The sequence below is a fragment of the Rhododendron vialii genome, chromosome 7a (genome assembly GCF_030253575.1).
Source record: "Rhododendron vialii isolate Sample 1 chromosome 7a, ASM3025357v1".
NCBI lineage: Eukaryota > Viridiplantae > Streptophyta > Magnoliopsida > Ericales > Ericaceae > Rhododendron > Rhododendron vialii.
The window spans coordinates 38,119,045-38,132,543 of NC_080563.1; the positions used below are offsets into that span (position 1 = coordinate 38,119,045).

The 13,499-nt window shown below is 36.8% G+C and overlaps 1 protein-coding gene and 1 long non-coding RNA gene across 2 annotated transcripts; one reads left to right on the plus strand and one right to left on the minus strand.

Annotated features, from left to right (window-relative positions):
* Positions 1 to 7,644: 7,644 nt before the first annotated feature.
* On the minus strand, positions 7,645 to 9,782 carry LOC131332035 (uncharacterized). Its single transcript, XR_009201575.1, has 2 exons — positions 9,446 to 9,782; positions 7,645 to 7,772 (listed from the first exon to the last, which is right to left on the minus strand). It is a non-coding gene; the product is annotated as an uncharacterized LOC131332035 (long non-coding RNA).
* Positions 7,655 to 10,677, plus strand: LOC131332034 (uncharacterized). The gene is made up of 4 exons (XM_058366052.1): positions 7,655 to 7,767; positions 9,441 to 9,546; positions 9,789 to 9,837; positions 10,378 to 10,677. Exons 1-3 carry the CDS (start codon positions 7,655 to 7,657, stop codon positions 9,801 to 9,803), a joined length of 234 nt encoding a protein of 77 aa, XP_058222035.1. The 3' UTR covers positions 9,804 to 9,837; positions 10,378 to 10,677.
* The last annotated feature ends 2,822 nt before the right edge of the window (positions 10,678 to 13,499 follow it).

Below are 13,499 nucleotides of genomic sequence, written 5' to 3' on the forward strand. Positions count from 1 at the left end.
GATAAGGGGATGGTTGTCAGGGGAGGGAAGAAAGACTATGTAAGAAGAGCTAGCGATAAGGGGATGGTCGTCGGAGAAGCGGCCGCTAGGACTTCTCCGACGAGCATTATTTCAGGGGCGATGACCGAGTTCTTGCCCGAAAAATGCATTCATTGGAAAAGCTTTTGAAAGTGGTATACCTTGTGAATTTCTTCCTTCTTTTTTTTTATTCTTTCATTTCTAAATTGTTTGATGTTTCTTTTCTTTTTTCTTTCTCATGTAAATAGGTTTTTGTATTTGCCCACATTAGGTTTTGGAGTTTTGGAGAGAGATTGAGTCTGTTGTTGACGTGCTACATTAAAGGTCAATATTGTAAACAATATGGAGTATGTTGCAATTGCACAGTTGTTTTTTGGTCCCTTTGATATTGAAGTATGAGAACAAGAATCCCACTTTTTGCTACTGCAGAGTTATAATGTTATTATTTCATAGTATCAAGGAATTTTTTCAACTAATTGTTAATTAGAACTCTTTACAAAACGTACATTCTTTTAGGTTGGAATCTTCCGAGAAATCTAACACTTATGAGAGACTAGACTTTCTGTGAACGACGTTGAATGGTTGGCCAATAATCGAACTTCTACGGCCCGGTTTTCTGACATACACTATAGCTTCTTTCTTATCGGTGGCTGATAAAAGGTTGGCAGATGTGCCCTATTTTGCAAATGTCATCCAGAATAAAATTAATGTGATCTTGTGGGTAACTGAATCTCCAATTTTTGAACACTATTAGTTGATTCGGTAGGACTAGTTAATGGATTAAAGATGATTAGCTCATTACTCGAATAAAAAGTAAGGGTATTAAGAGGTACTTCAGATAATTAAGCTTGGAGATACTTCAGATAATTATACCTGCATGTCTGTTAAGAGGTTAGTTACGAATGTTGGTTTTACATAAAAATGTGTTTCAACAAAGATACAAACCTTTTGGTTTTGATCTTTCTAACCCAAGATTTTTGCTTATTTCACCTCTTTGGTCATTTTTCTCTGGTGTTTTTCTAGTTATTTTGTTTACCCTGCAAACATTCGAGCACGAATATAACATAAAATTCTCCAACCATATAATGTTGTGTAAGTGACCTTACGCTTCCAATTTCTTAGGATCGTGGGTCACACACACAACATAAACACACAAATGTAAGTATTTTGGCTGGAATGCCTGTTCAATGGAATTTAAAGTTTGTGATAACCGATTCACAAAGGAAATAATATTTTCACTAACCGGTTGTCTAAAAACAATGTTAACTCACATTCTCTCACACCTCCGAGTCTTACTGTTCTGTTCTACACTCTCCTACAACCTTACATATGTGTATATGTGTGTGTATACATATGATAACAGTAGGAAAGTAGTAGTTTCTATCATTATTTGTGGATTTTTAAAAAATGAATTTAATTAATTATTAATTGAATGATGACCACGTAAAAGTAAAATAATAGTATCTATACTTGGTCTCTCTATAAATATAGAGGTGAAAAGTACTTTCCATTATCATTTGCGGACTTCAAAAAAATTAAATTTGATTAATTGTTATTTGAATACCAACCGCGTAAATAGAAAATAACAGTAGTAAAAGAAAAGCTTAATAGCATTCATGAAGTGGATCCCATGGAACTCAAAATATAATACTCCCTCCGTCCCTAAATAAGTGTCCGGCGGGCAAAATTAGGCCTTCAAAAAAATACATTTGTTTTGTTAAAAAAATTAATTTTTTTCACAAATCAATAGATAGCAATGAATTCTATTAGATTGTGAAAAAAAATTAATTTTTTTAATAAAAAATATGCATGTTTTGTAAAGCTTAATTTTGCGTGCCAGACACTTATTTAGGGACGGAGGGAGTACTCAGTACATGGTCAGTCGTGAATTTAAGAAACAGTAATATTTATTTAACTCTTAGTTAAACTTCGTCTTGATAGTACAAATGAAGATTGAAGTGGACCCATGGGACCCAAAACTAAAAATAACATGATACTCATGTAAATCGTCATCTACAGACAAATAAGTGAACTTAAATTTTCTCGATTACTATTTTGAATCTTGACCGCGTAAATGTAAAATCTTATTAGTAAGGGAAAATTTTAAAATGATACCTGAACTTTGCATCAAATGTCACAGAGACACCTGAACTTAAGTTTATTTCAATTAAACACCTATACTAACAAAATTTCCAAATTTAGACCCTCGCCGTTATACTCCGTCCCAAAAATTGCTGACAAGGCATCTCCAACCCGTTTAAGTTGCCTCAATGCACATGTTTCTAACAAAAGACGATGCGCCCAAGCGAAACCCATAGGCAGACTTTAGGTCTTGGGTTGAAGTGAGGGAGATGGTGGAACAATAGGCAGACTTCTGGAGAGAGAAATGGAAGAAAATCAATTAGGTTAATGTCATTTTTCCTCCAAACCATGTTTTTTTGCCTAAACCCAGTTCTTCTTTCTGCTCGGCATACTTCTAATGATGAGTTTTGCTAGGGTGCATCGTCCTCTGTTAGAAACATGTGCAATGAAGCAACTTAAACGGGTTGGAGATGCCATATGAGCAATTTTTGGGACAGCGTATAACGGCGGGGGTCTAAATTTGGGAATTTTGTAAGTACATGTGTTTAATTGAAATAAACTTAAGTTCAGGTGTCTAAATTTGGAAATTTTGTGAGTACAAGTGTTTAATTGAAATAAATTTAAGTTCAGATATTTCTGTGACATTCGTTGCAAAGTTCATGTGCCATTTTGAAAAATTTCCAATTAGTAATTAAAAAGTCTAATGGCATTAATGGAATGGGCCACGTGGGCCTACAACAATGAATAATTCAATAGAAATCTTCAATAGAACACAGTGGAATAGAGCACCGTAGGACCGGTGATAATATCAAGGTTTTGAAAATAGTAGTAGTACTCCTGATATCTACTAGCTAGGTTTCACAAAACAAATGGAAATTGAACCCCAACCTAACCATGACCGAACTTAAGCAAATATGGTTGAGCCATGGCTCCTCTTTTGCTGGCCTAACCTAACACCACCACTTCCTCATCCTACCCCCGCATGCCACACCTCCATTTCCACCAACCCATGGCCCCCAAGGCCACAAGTTTTTTTTTTTTTTTTTGCCATTTGGTAGGAAAGATATTACATCATGTATAAAGTACAAAATACAAACCATTGGATACTATATACATTGTGTGAGAGTCTACGAGGTAACCATGCCTAACAACTAAACCAACTCAACTATAAGCCCTATTAAGGGAATAAATAACCCCAACAATATAAAGGAAAGAATACCCATATGCATGTGGGAAAACTCGAATTCCTAACTTCTTAGTGAAATGTAAGAGTTTTAGTCAACTGAGCTAACCCCAATTATTTGCCACAAGTCTTTGCTAACCTCCCCTCCACCATTCTCCTTTTTTCAACACAAACACAAGTCATCTCACCTCTACCCCCTCCAATCAAGCTCCTCTCCCCCCACCGCCCCCCACACCCCACCCCCCCCCCCCCCCCCCCCCCAAAAAAAAAAAAAAAAAAAACATCTCACCTCTGCCCCCTCCAATCAAGCTCCCCCCCCCCCCCCCCCCCCCCCCACACACACACACACACACACACACACACACACACACCCCCCCCCCCCCCCCCCCCCCCACACACACACACACACACACACACACAAAAGTCATCTCACCTCTACCCCTCCAATCAAGCTCCTCTCCCCCCACCGCCCCCCAACCCCCCCCCCACAAAAAAAAAAAAAAATAATAATAATAATAAACACTTCATCTCTACCATGTATTCAAACCAATTTCGTGCGTACTCCCTACTGCATTTTAGAAACGAGAGAGAGAGGGGGGAGAAAATCAAATTCTCATGATTGTCGTCTTCTTCTTCTTCTTTTGTCTTTTTTGTCTTTTGTATGAATTTTTTTTTCAATTTTTATCTATATTATATTTTTTTATTCCTCTTATCGAGACAAACGAAGTAATACAAAATTTTGAGTCAAAATAGTAGTAAAACACTAAAACTTAAGAGAAAGCAACAACTACAAAAAGAAAATGCCAAAAATCGCCAAAAAGTCAGGCCAAATGGGCTTTTAAGTGTTTGAACGAATCGCATTCGTTCTGGGTACTACCCTACCACAAAATATCATTGTCACATTTGAAATTTATATTTTTCCTCGTAATACTTTTCTGTGGTTTAAATTCAAGTACTATAATTGATAATCTAGACTTTCTGACGCAATCATCTTTGCTTCCATCCCACGGCACTTGTTTTTTCTCAGTTAAATAGGCCTCCGTTCATTTATCTCTACAGGATTTCTATTTTGTATTATTTCTTAATGGTGTGGAAATCTTTCTTCCCCTATAAAAAAAAAAAAAAACTAGTAACGAAACTGGGGTGTATATATATAAAGATTTGCGTAAGTAAAAAATGATTTGGTTTTTCGTCTTCTTGCTTACAGACATAAAGAATCTACGCATGAAAGCACAATGTTTTAACTTCACAAACAAAAGAAAAAAAAGGACATAAAATTCATAAAATTGGTTATAATATCACTAAAGTAGTATAAATGTTACTATGGAGAGACATAAAATTCAGATAGAAGATCTTTTTTATCCATCCAATTTCGTGGCGTGAGGAAATAAAAAACATAAATGCTAACAATCCAAGGAAAAAAAAGGTCATTTTTATTCATCTTTTCGTGACATGGAAAAGTAGAGTTCTGGATCCTTTTATCCATATTCTAATCCGTCATGTGATAAATAAAAGTATAACCTAAGATCCTGATCCTTATCCATGTAATAATTCATGACATCAAGTTAACACAGATCAGACTTGTTGGTCCAAAAGCAACCCAAGAGGGGGGGTGAATTGGGTTTCTCACTAACTATTTACAATTTAAAAAAAAAACTAATTACAAGAAAGAAACAAAGACAACGCTGCAACACAATTGAGTCGACTCAACTAGTAAGTACACCAGCAAGCTTAATAGATTGAACTAGCTCAAAGATTAGAAACACAGCAGATGCATATAACAACTCAACAGATTCTATTATTGCAATGTAAGCACGAAATCAACTAATTATGCAAGCTTTTCTACCCCAAGTGTGATTTCAGAATTATACCAATTTTCTTATGCGATAATGATAAGCAAAACTGAAAGTAAAAGAGTAAGGGATAGAGAAAATTAACACGAGGATTTTATAGTGGTTCGGTCCGCAACTTCACGGCCTACTCCACTCCCCAAGTGTCCTACTCAGGAATTGCTGCACTATCTCCAATAGTCGTTACAAACCTCTAGCTTCGCGGGTGCTAGAAAACCTTACACCGAGCGATTACTCCAAATCCACTCCCAACTAGCTAAGACTCCGGCGCTAGTCACACCTAAACCCAAATGATTTTTCTACCAAAAAAATCACTCAGAAAAATGGTTTCAATCTCAGACAAGGGTGTGAAATCCCTTTTACAATATGGTTCAAAGAACAAAACTCAAACTAGAGTAGATATTCAAGATGTAAGCCTAGAATTGAATGATCAGTAGACAAATTTGCAAGTGAGAGCTCACTGGATTTTTTCTTCAAACAGTTGGAGTGCGATTTTCTGCACTTGGTCTTCTCTGCTTTATATTCTCGAAACCCAATTGAACGTTAGAATTTCTTCTCCTAGCCGTTGCAAGAAATCAGCCACAATCTTACCTTATTTGCTCCTTAATTCAATCTTTGTATTCCCAGCAGATTTCTTCTTTCCTTGCAAAGCTTTTCCAGCCGTTAAAAATTAGGGAGAGATTTTCCTTACTCTCTCCTTCTTCAATTTACTAGCCTATTGGAGATAGGAATTGTGAAGAAGAGAATCACTTCAATCTGTATCTTCAATAGAGCCGAATCCGTTTGATTATTCAGTGACAATTTTCCTTCCTTCGATAGCTTCCGTCGTTCTTGCCTTTAACGTAAAAACATAGAACTCTAGGTTTAGGAAAAAATGCTATCCTGTATAAAGCACACCAATAGATATGAGGGAATTGCTTATAAGTCCCTATAATAATGAGTGATAGCATAATTAGCCCAATAGAAAAATATTATTCCAATAAAACCCGATTAACTAACGTAAGTCCAATTAGGTTGTGTTTGTTATCATCAAAATCTAAAACCATGGGGCTAACAAGACTTTTCTCAAATTGACCTATAAAAAACTTGTTTTCAACTTTTCTCAAATTGACCTATAAAAAACTTGTTTTCAAATAGATATTTGTTTCATGAATGGCGAATAATTTTTGCACTCACATCATTATAAATGCACTCAAAAGTTGTCTTTTTATTGCTTCAAATTACAGATTCATATGTATTACTACTAAGTAAGAGACAAAATTGAAGTAAATTTATAAAAAAAAAGGCTGCTGATTTTGCCACTCCCTCTTTTGTTAACGCCACTCCCCAGCAAGTGTATTTTGGTGCAAAAATACACTTGCAGATGATTGGCTTTAACAAAAAGAGAAGTGACAAAATCATTTCCCAAAAAAAATTGGAGTGCAAATTTTCTTCATTAAAACACCATCATCAATTATCAAGGAACATAGGGTGAGTTCATGCTGTATTTTTTGTTTCAATATTGTTGTTCATCTTTTCTGAATTTTTTTGAATTCACATTTTATTTTTTGAATTAATTATCTGTTTCAACGAAAAAAGTCTAAAAAGTAAAAAAGTACTATTAAAAGTAAAAAGAAATCATTAAAGACGAAAAATTTCAAGCAAAATATTTTTTTTTTCCCCATTGTCATTTTATATAAGCCTTTTAAAACTCCCGTCTACATTTTTATACTTATCTAATTCTCCTCTTAGTTCGAGACAAACCATTAATCCAAAAAATTTACGACGAAAATCGAAGAAAAACTGCCAAACGTAAATTAAAAGGGAAATGATACACCCACCGAAGGAACCCCCACCGCACCACCCACCGCACGTCGCCTGGCCCACTCCGGCCACCGGACGGCCAATCCGAACCGTCCAAAAATTTTAAAAAAAAAACGAGTGGGCCTATGAGAGAATCAACGGCATCCGACGTGTGTAGGTGCTCAATCCAAACTTTCATTTTTAATAGCTCGAATCATCTGATTTTTGAAAGTTCGGATCGAGCACTTACACACGTCGGATGCCGTTGATTCTCACGTAGGCCCACTCAGTTTTTTTTTATAGAATTTTTGGACTATTTGGATTGGCTGTCCGGTGGCCGGAGTGGGCCCGGCAATGTGCGGTGGGTGGTGCGGTGGGGGTTCCTTCGGTGGGTGTATCATTTCCCAAATTAAAAAAAATCCGATTCATGACATGGTCAGTGGTCATTATTTAACTGATTTTACGAGGAAGTGAACACACAATCGTTCCAATAATTATTCAGTGCCTTGGAGCTCCGTCACATGATGTTTCGGGTCATTTACCACCACAAAGTTACGTGAAATCATATGCTTGACTGTGGAGCCCATGCTAACGTGCAGTGGTAAAGAGTTTGAAGCACTGTCATGTGGTGCTCCAATCACATTAATAGTTTTTACAATCGTTAAACAAAGTCAAAAGTCAGAAGGTGACAGATTTGACAGATTTTACGGAGAGAGATAGAGAGAGGAGAGAGAGAGAGATGAGGTGCTTTGCCTGCTTCGATGGAGGCAAGAAGCAGCAGCAGAGAAAAGAAGAAGAACAGAAAGCCTCTCTCGAAGCTCGATCTAAAGCTGCCGAAGCCGCCGAGAAGAGGCAATCTCTCTCTCTCTCTCTCTCTCTCTCTCTCTCTCTCTCTCTCTCCAACATATTCATATACGTATACATGTTCATATATAGTCATCGAATTTTTGTGTTTCTACTCTAGTTTGATTGTATCCCCAAATTCATCTTATCATTTGTTCATTCTATTTTGTTTAGGTGGCTGACCTTGATATGTAGAGAGTTCTTCGAATTATCCAAATTGGTGCTTAATTAGCGATTATAATTGAATTTATGGCGTATTGTGTGTTAGGGTTTAACTAGTAGAAATGTTGAGATTTCAAAAATTACTGACTGAAACTACGAGACAACAGAGTATTTAGGGCAATTTGGTCTAAAGTGAAAACAGCGAATTATTCACCAGTTTCATGGAAGAGGCAATCTCTCTCTCTCTCTCTCTCTCTCTCTCTCTCTCTCTCTCTCTAGAGCATATGTATTCATCTTCACAAACTGTTAATTCTGTTTTGCTCACGTGGCCGACCTCGATATCTTAGAATTATTAGAATAAACCAAATAGGAGGTTAATTTGCCCTTATAATTAAATTTTATGGCGCAAGAGTTAATGATTGAAGGCTCTCTGGTATTGCATTCTATCCATTGTACATGGTTTTCAATATGATAGAATTATTAGAATAAACCAAATAGGTGGTTTTCAAAAGGCTCTCTGATATTGCATTCTATCCATTGTACGTGGCGTGGATGGCCCATAGCATGGGAAGAAGCTCTCCGATATCATTATACAGAGGCTATGGTAGTGATACCTCCTCTTTGTAGACTAGGTTTTGCATGACTAAACATGTAGAGTTGTGATCTTCTCATCATATACATGGGATATCTGCCATGGAAGCATGCAGGCTCTAACATGTCTATTCAACACAAAACCAAAATGCGCTGATGGTACTATTGCATTTACCATACGCAAATTATATGCATACCTGTGTGCGTGCGTGCGTGCGTGTGTGTGTGTAGAAGAGGGGCCTTTATATTTGACTCTCAACACTAACTCTGGCCTTGACACAGATTTGTTGTGCATGTGGACAAGATGATTTAGAATTGTTATAGACAATTTTGACGGGAGCTTTTTTTCAAAATTGCAATGAAATTAGAGAGTGTGACAGACCATCTGATTTGATAGTTGTATCCTGATGTAGTGAATTGATTAGGAATTTAGCAGCCGTAAAGATTTTGCTGTGAAATCTGGTTGAGATATTTCTTCATGATTCATTGTTAGGCAAATGTGAAACCTAAATTGTAAGGGATTCTATGATCTACCTCTTAAATGGTTGTATCTCATGCACAAGGTTCCTTTGTACAGCAGGGTGTGTTAGAGGTATAACTTATTAGGTACGCAGCCTTCGCCCAAACTTTCTATGTGGAAAGGTTGATTCTCATGACTCCCCCCAAACCACAGTTCTGGAAGTGGATACCACTTGCCATCTTTGTGACACGGCTTCTCAAATTGAATATTGAATTCACGTAGAAATACATAAAAGAGTATGAGGTTGGGCTTTCCATTACTAGATTGGTCAAGCAAGCATGGTAAGTTTTGGTCATGTTGTCTCACCCATTTTGTAGTTAATTACACAATCAGTGGATAAAAATGAATAATAAAAATTTACTTGCTCTTTACTACATGAGATAATGTTTGTCTATGACCTTAATTGCAGGCAACAGCAATTTGATCAGTCTGCTGCAGGAAAGGCTGCACGTGCACAGATAGCTGCGGCTGCAAAGCAATCTGCAAACCCGAACAGTGGGGAGCCAGTTCTTAAGGTATCACTTAGAGAATGAGGGTTCTGTTGCTTGATTGCTAGTAGTAGTAGAATTTATTTAGTAGTTTCCATGTTATATTGTTCGTCACTGAATGTAAAATGCTTTAGCATGTTTCAGTCTTTCAGATAGTGACCTGCAAAGTTAGAGCCGCCTAGTTGCCATGCTATTTTCTGTTGGTACTCGGCAATGTATCATAGTTCTACTGATTGATTCAAACAATTTTTCTCATTCTGTGGATGCAGTGGCAAATGGGATGAATGATTCAAGTATTATCATTTGTAACCTCTTATTGTAAGTATGTGTTCTCTACTCAGTATTTCATTTGACTTATTGATGCATATTGTTATGGCATCTTTGATTATTCTTTTTGTGTCAATGGATTCTTCATTGGGGTTTCTTTGCGTAAAATGCAGTAGATACTTGGACGATGTTTACTCATTCACATTTTGTCCTCATGTGAGTTGCTTAACACTGTATGAGCTGACCTTTTCTGATTATCATTTTTAAGAGCTTAGGCTGTCAATAGTAGCATAGTAGGACATGACTTTTAATGCATCCTTATACAACAAAATTATGCAACATTATCAGCAAATTCGCATTTGCAGGATTCTGAAACTATTTGGCATGCCATTAGACATATGTGGTTATCTTATTTTCTCCAAGTTTTCAGTTGAGCCAGCACTTTTCCTGGTTATAAATCATTTCCGTAGTTGATTATTTATAGCAGCAAGTCGAAATTTTGGGTTGCGTGCCCTGTAAAATAGTTGAGTTCAGTATGTTCATGATTCTAGCTGTCGCTACCCCTCACTGATTACGTGATCCTTTCTGCAGTGTTTACGCGAGGAGTAAACTAGATCGTTCAGTCTAAGTTCTCTCATGTTTATCAAGCAATCAGTCGCCGGTGTAAATGCTTCTTTGGTCCAGGTCGGGATGTGTTGTAATGTAATTTATACAAAAATAAAATCAATGAATGTAAGATTAGGTTTTATGATTCAACTGTTCAAGCCTTGCTATTTTAATTTAAGCCTCTCCTTGTGTATATAAAGTTACAGATTGTTTTGGCTTTGTTTCCGTCCAATCCTATATATAAATCCTAGTGGAGTATCGTTTTATTTCATATAGTTGTTAAAATTGAGTTGGTTTTCCTCAATTTGTCTCTTCGCTGATGGGATCAGATTATTATGTCAGATGTTGCATCTTTCTCCAGAAGATCAAACTTTAAGTTGCAGGCTTCTCAACCTTCATTCCAGCGTTTTGAGATGGCAAGTGAAAGTGTTCCTTATTTACCACAGAAGTCGAAGTTACTGATATTGTGTACAGACAGGGAACGGGGGGGCTCAACTGTCCCCATTGACGGACAGCACCTGCTCTCCCGGCCATCGAAGCGAGATCTACGAAATTTACGTTCCCGATCATCGAAGTGAGACCAGAGCGGGCCCCGCTTGGCCAGGACAGCAGGTGCTCCCTCAATGGGGACAGCAGAGCCCCCCCAGTCCCAGACGTAGTTGTTTTATTTGGAAGTTTTCAGCTGTGTTTGTGTTATTGTGCATGGTTTATCTCAATTTGTTTTCCGGGGGACCTCTCTTGCGGTGTGAACCACTGCCCTATCTTTTTATTTTTCTCGAAAGAAACGAAAGAATTGCTCAAGAAAAGTATGCCAGGGCTAATAATTTTCATCTGCATCGATAAATGATTGGTGCAGAGTTTGGGATTGACTCCCATGGTTTGACCTGGTGGTGAAGACACAGAACTTAAAGAAATTTACGCCTAAGTTTCAGGTTCAAAACTTTATCAAATATCTGTTAGTTGGGGCACCTAATAATCCTTCTTTGGTTTTGTCGAATAATGGCTCTCTCTCCGGGATACCTCTCAATATCCATAGAAGTAGGAGCAGGCCGTTAAGGTGTCCACAAGCGATTCTATTAGCAAATGACTTTTGACCGGATAAAAACCTGCGTACTATCTAATATATAGTTCGTTTGACATGGTATTTTCAATTGCAGGCAAGGATGGGACCAAGGGTTTAGTGGCGGCGACCGCCACTACAAAAATTTTAGCAAATGCAATTATTATATGTAAAAAAAAAAATTGTGCCCAACTTATATAGTATCGCCACCACTAGAATTTTTTAGTATGCATTTCATCACTGTTAGAGTAAAATCCTGGTTCCGTCCTTGATTGTAGCTGTATTGGACAACATATTCTGTTATCAAGCTAGCAATCAAGGTGGAGAGACAACGAAAAGCAGCACATGATACTTTTGTGCAATCAAATTTTGTGAGGTCAGTAAATACAGGCTTTGTTTTAGCTGTAATTGATCATCTAGTAGTGGAAGGTAAAATTGGTCCTCAAGACAAGACCCGAGTTAGTTGGCCTGGTGCTTCTTTCATACTCAAATGCGTTTCCTGAGGTTTGGGCTGTGTTTAATGTTGAATTCATAGACACAAAGTTTTTCCTTTTCCAACTGTGTCACCATATGCACACACCGATTTATCAACAAATGTTGTGGAACAAATCTTTTGCCACTAGCGGGGTCCGTAATTAAAAAGAGAGCACGTTTTATATGGACTAGTTCCAAAAAGTTGATAATGCCTTAAAAAAGTTTCAAATGTGAGACAGAGGAGGCAAACCTTTAAGTCTTCGCCCAAACCTAAGTCACACAATGCACAGGCGGATGCAGATACGGAAGCGCGAGCGTGAAAGCTGCTTCCGAAAACCTCTCAAACGATTAAAATTTGTGAGTATGAGACTGAGAGCACGAGTCAGGACCGGCTCAATGTATTTGGGGCCAGGCCAAATCGTTAAGTGGGCCCTATGATTTAATTAAATAATGGATAGTATCTTTATACTCTGTGTATAGATGTGTATAGAAGTTCCTTTTGGCTGTATTTGGATCGTGGATTTTTTTTCCCCAATTAATTTTTGGGGCTGTGGGGGTGGTTGTTCTGTTACTCTAGCAGTGTTAAAAGGATGTCGCAAAACTGTACTGGAAGTCATTCTCAGAAACCCCCTGTGTTCCTTTCATAATAAATAAAAAAAGAACGCAATAACAAATAAACCTGACTACAAAGAAGTTAATAATACCTCAAGAAGTTTCGAATGAGAGATTCTCGGTCCCGACCTAAGCCACATAATATGCAGGCGGCTATGGGTACAAGAGCGCGACGTAAAAGCATTTTTCAAAAACTTTTCAAACAAATTAAAATTTGTAAATGCGAAAACTGAAAGTGTGAGCGTAAAATAGTGATTGAGACCGAGAACGAAGGATATTTCGAAGCAATTGCACTTCTCTTATCAGTGGGAGGAGTTTAGCTAATCTGTACCTTATGGGTTCGTTTGATCAAAACAAAAATAATGTTGGAAAGTAAAAATGAAAGAAAATAAAAGAAAAGAAAATTACTTTCTTACATGTGTTGGTTGAAATAATTTTTTTTGAAAGAATCTTGCAAGATAAATATATATATATATATATATATATATATATATATATATATATCTACTAGTAATTCTTAAGAGTCCGTTTGATTAGAAAGAAAATTGTGATGGAAAGTGAAAATGAGAGAAAGTAAAGTAAAAGAAAAAAAAGTAAAAAGAAATTTCCTTTTCTTACATGTGTTTGGTTAAAACAAATTTTTTTGTAAGAATTTTACAAGAAAAATATATATTTACTAATTTACCCTTAACATACATAATGAATTATGATTGAAAAGGAAAAGTTATGGATATAATGGGAACTGTTATAAAATATGACAATTTTCACTAGAAAAAATTTATTTTCTTGTGTTTTTAGAAAGAAAGTGGAAGCTAATGCATGTACTTATGCTTGAAAGAGTTGTACAAGAAAATTCGCCTTTTTACATTTTTTTTGTATTTTCATGCTAATCAAATAGGAGTACTACAAAAGCATAAATATTATTTCTTTCTACCACTTTCACTCTATTCAAACGGATCCT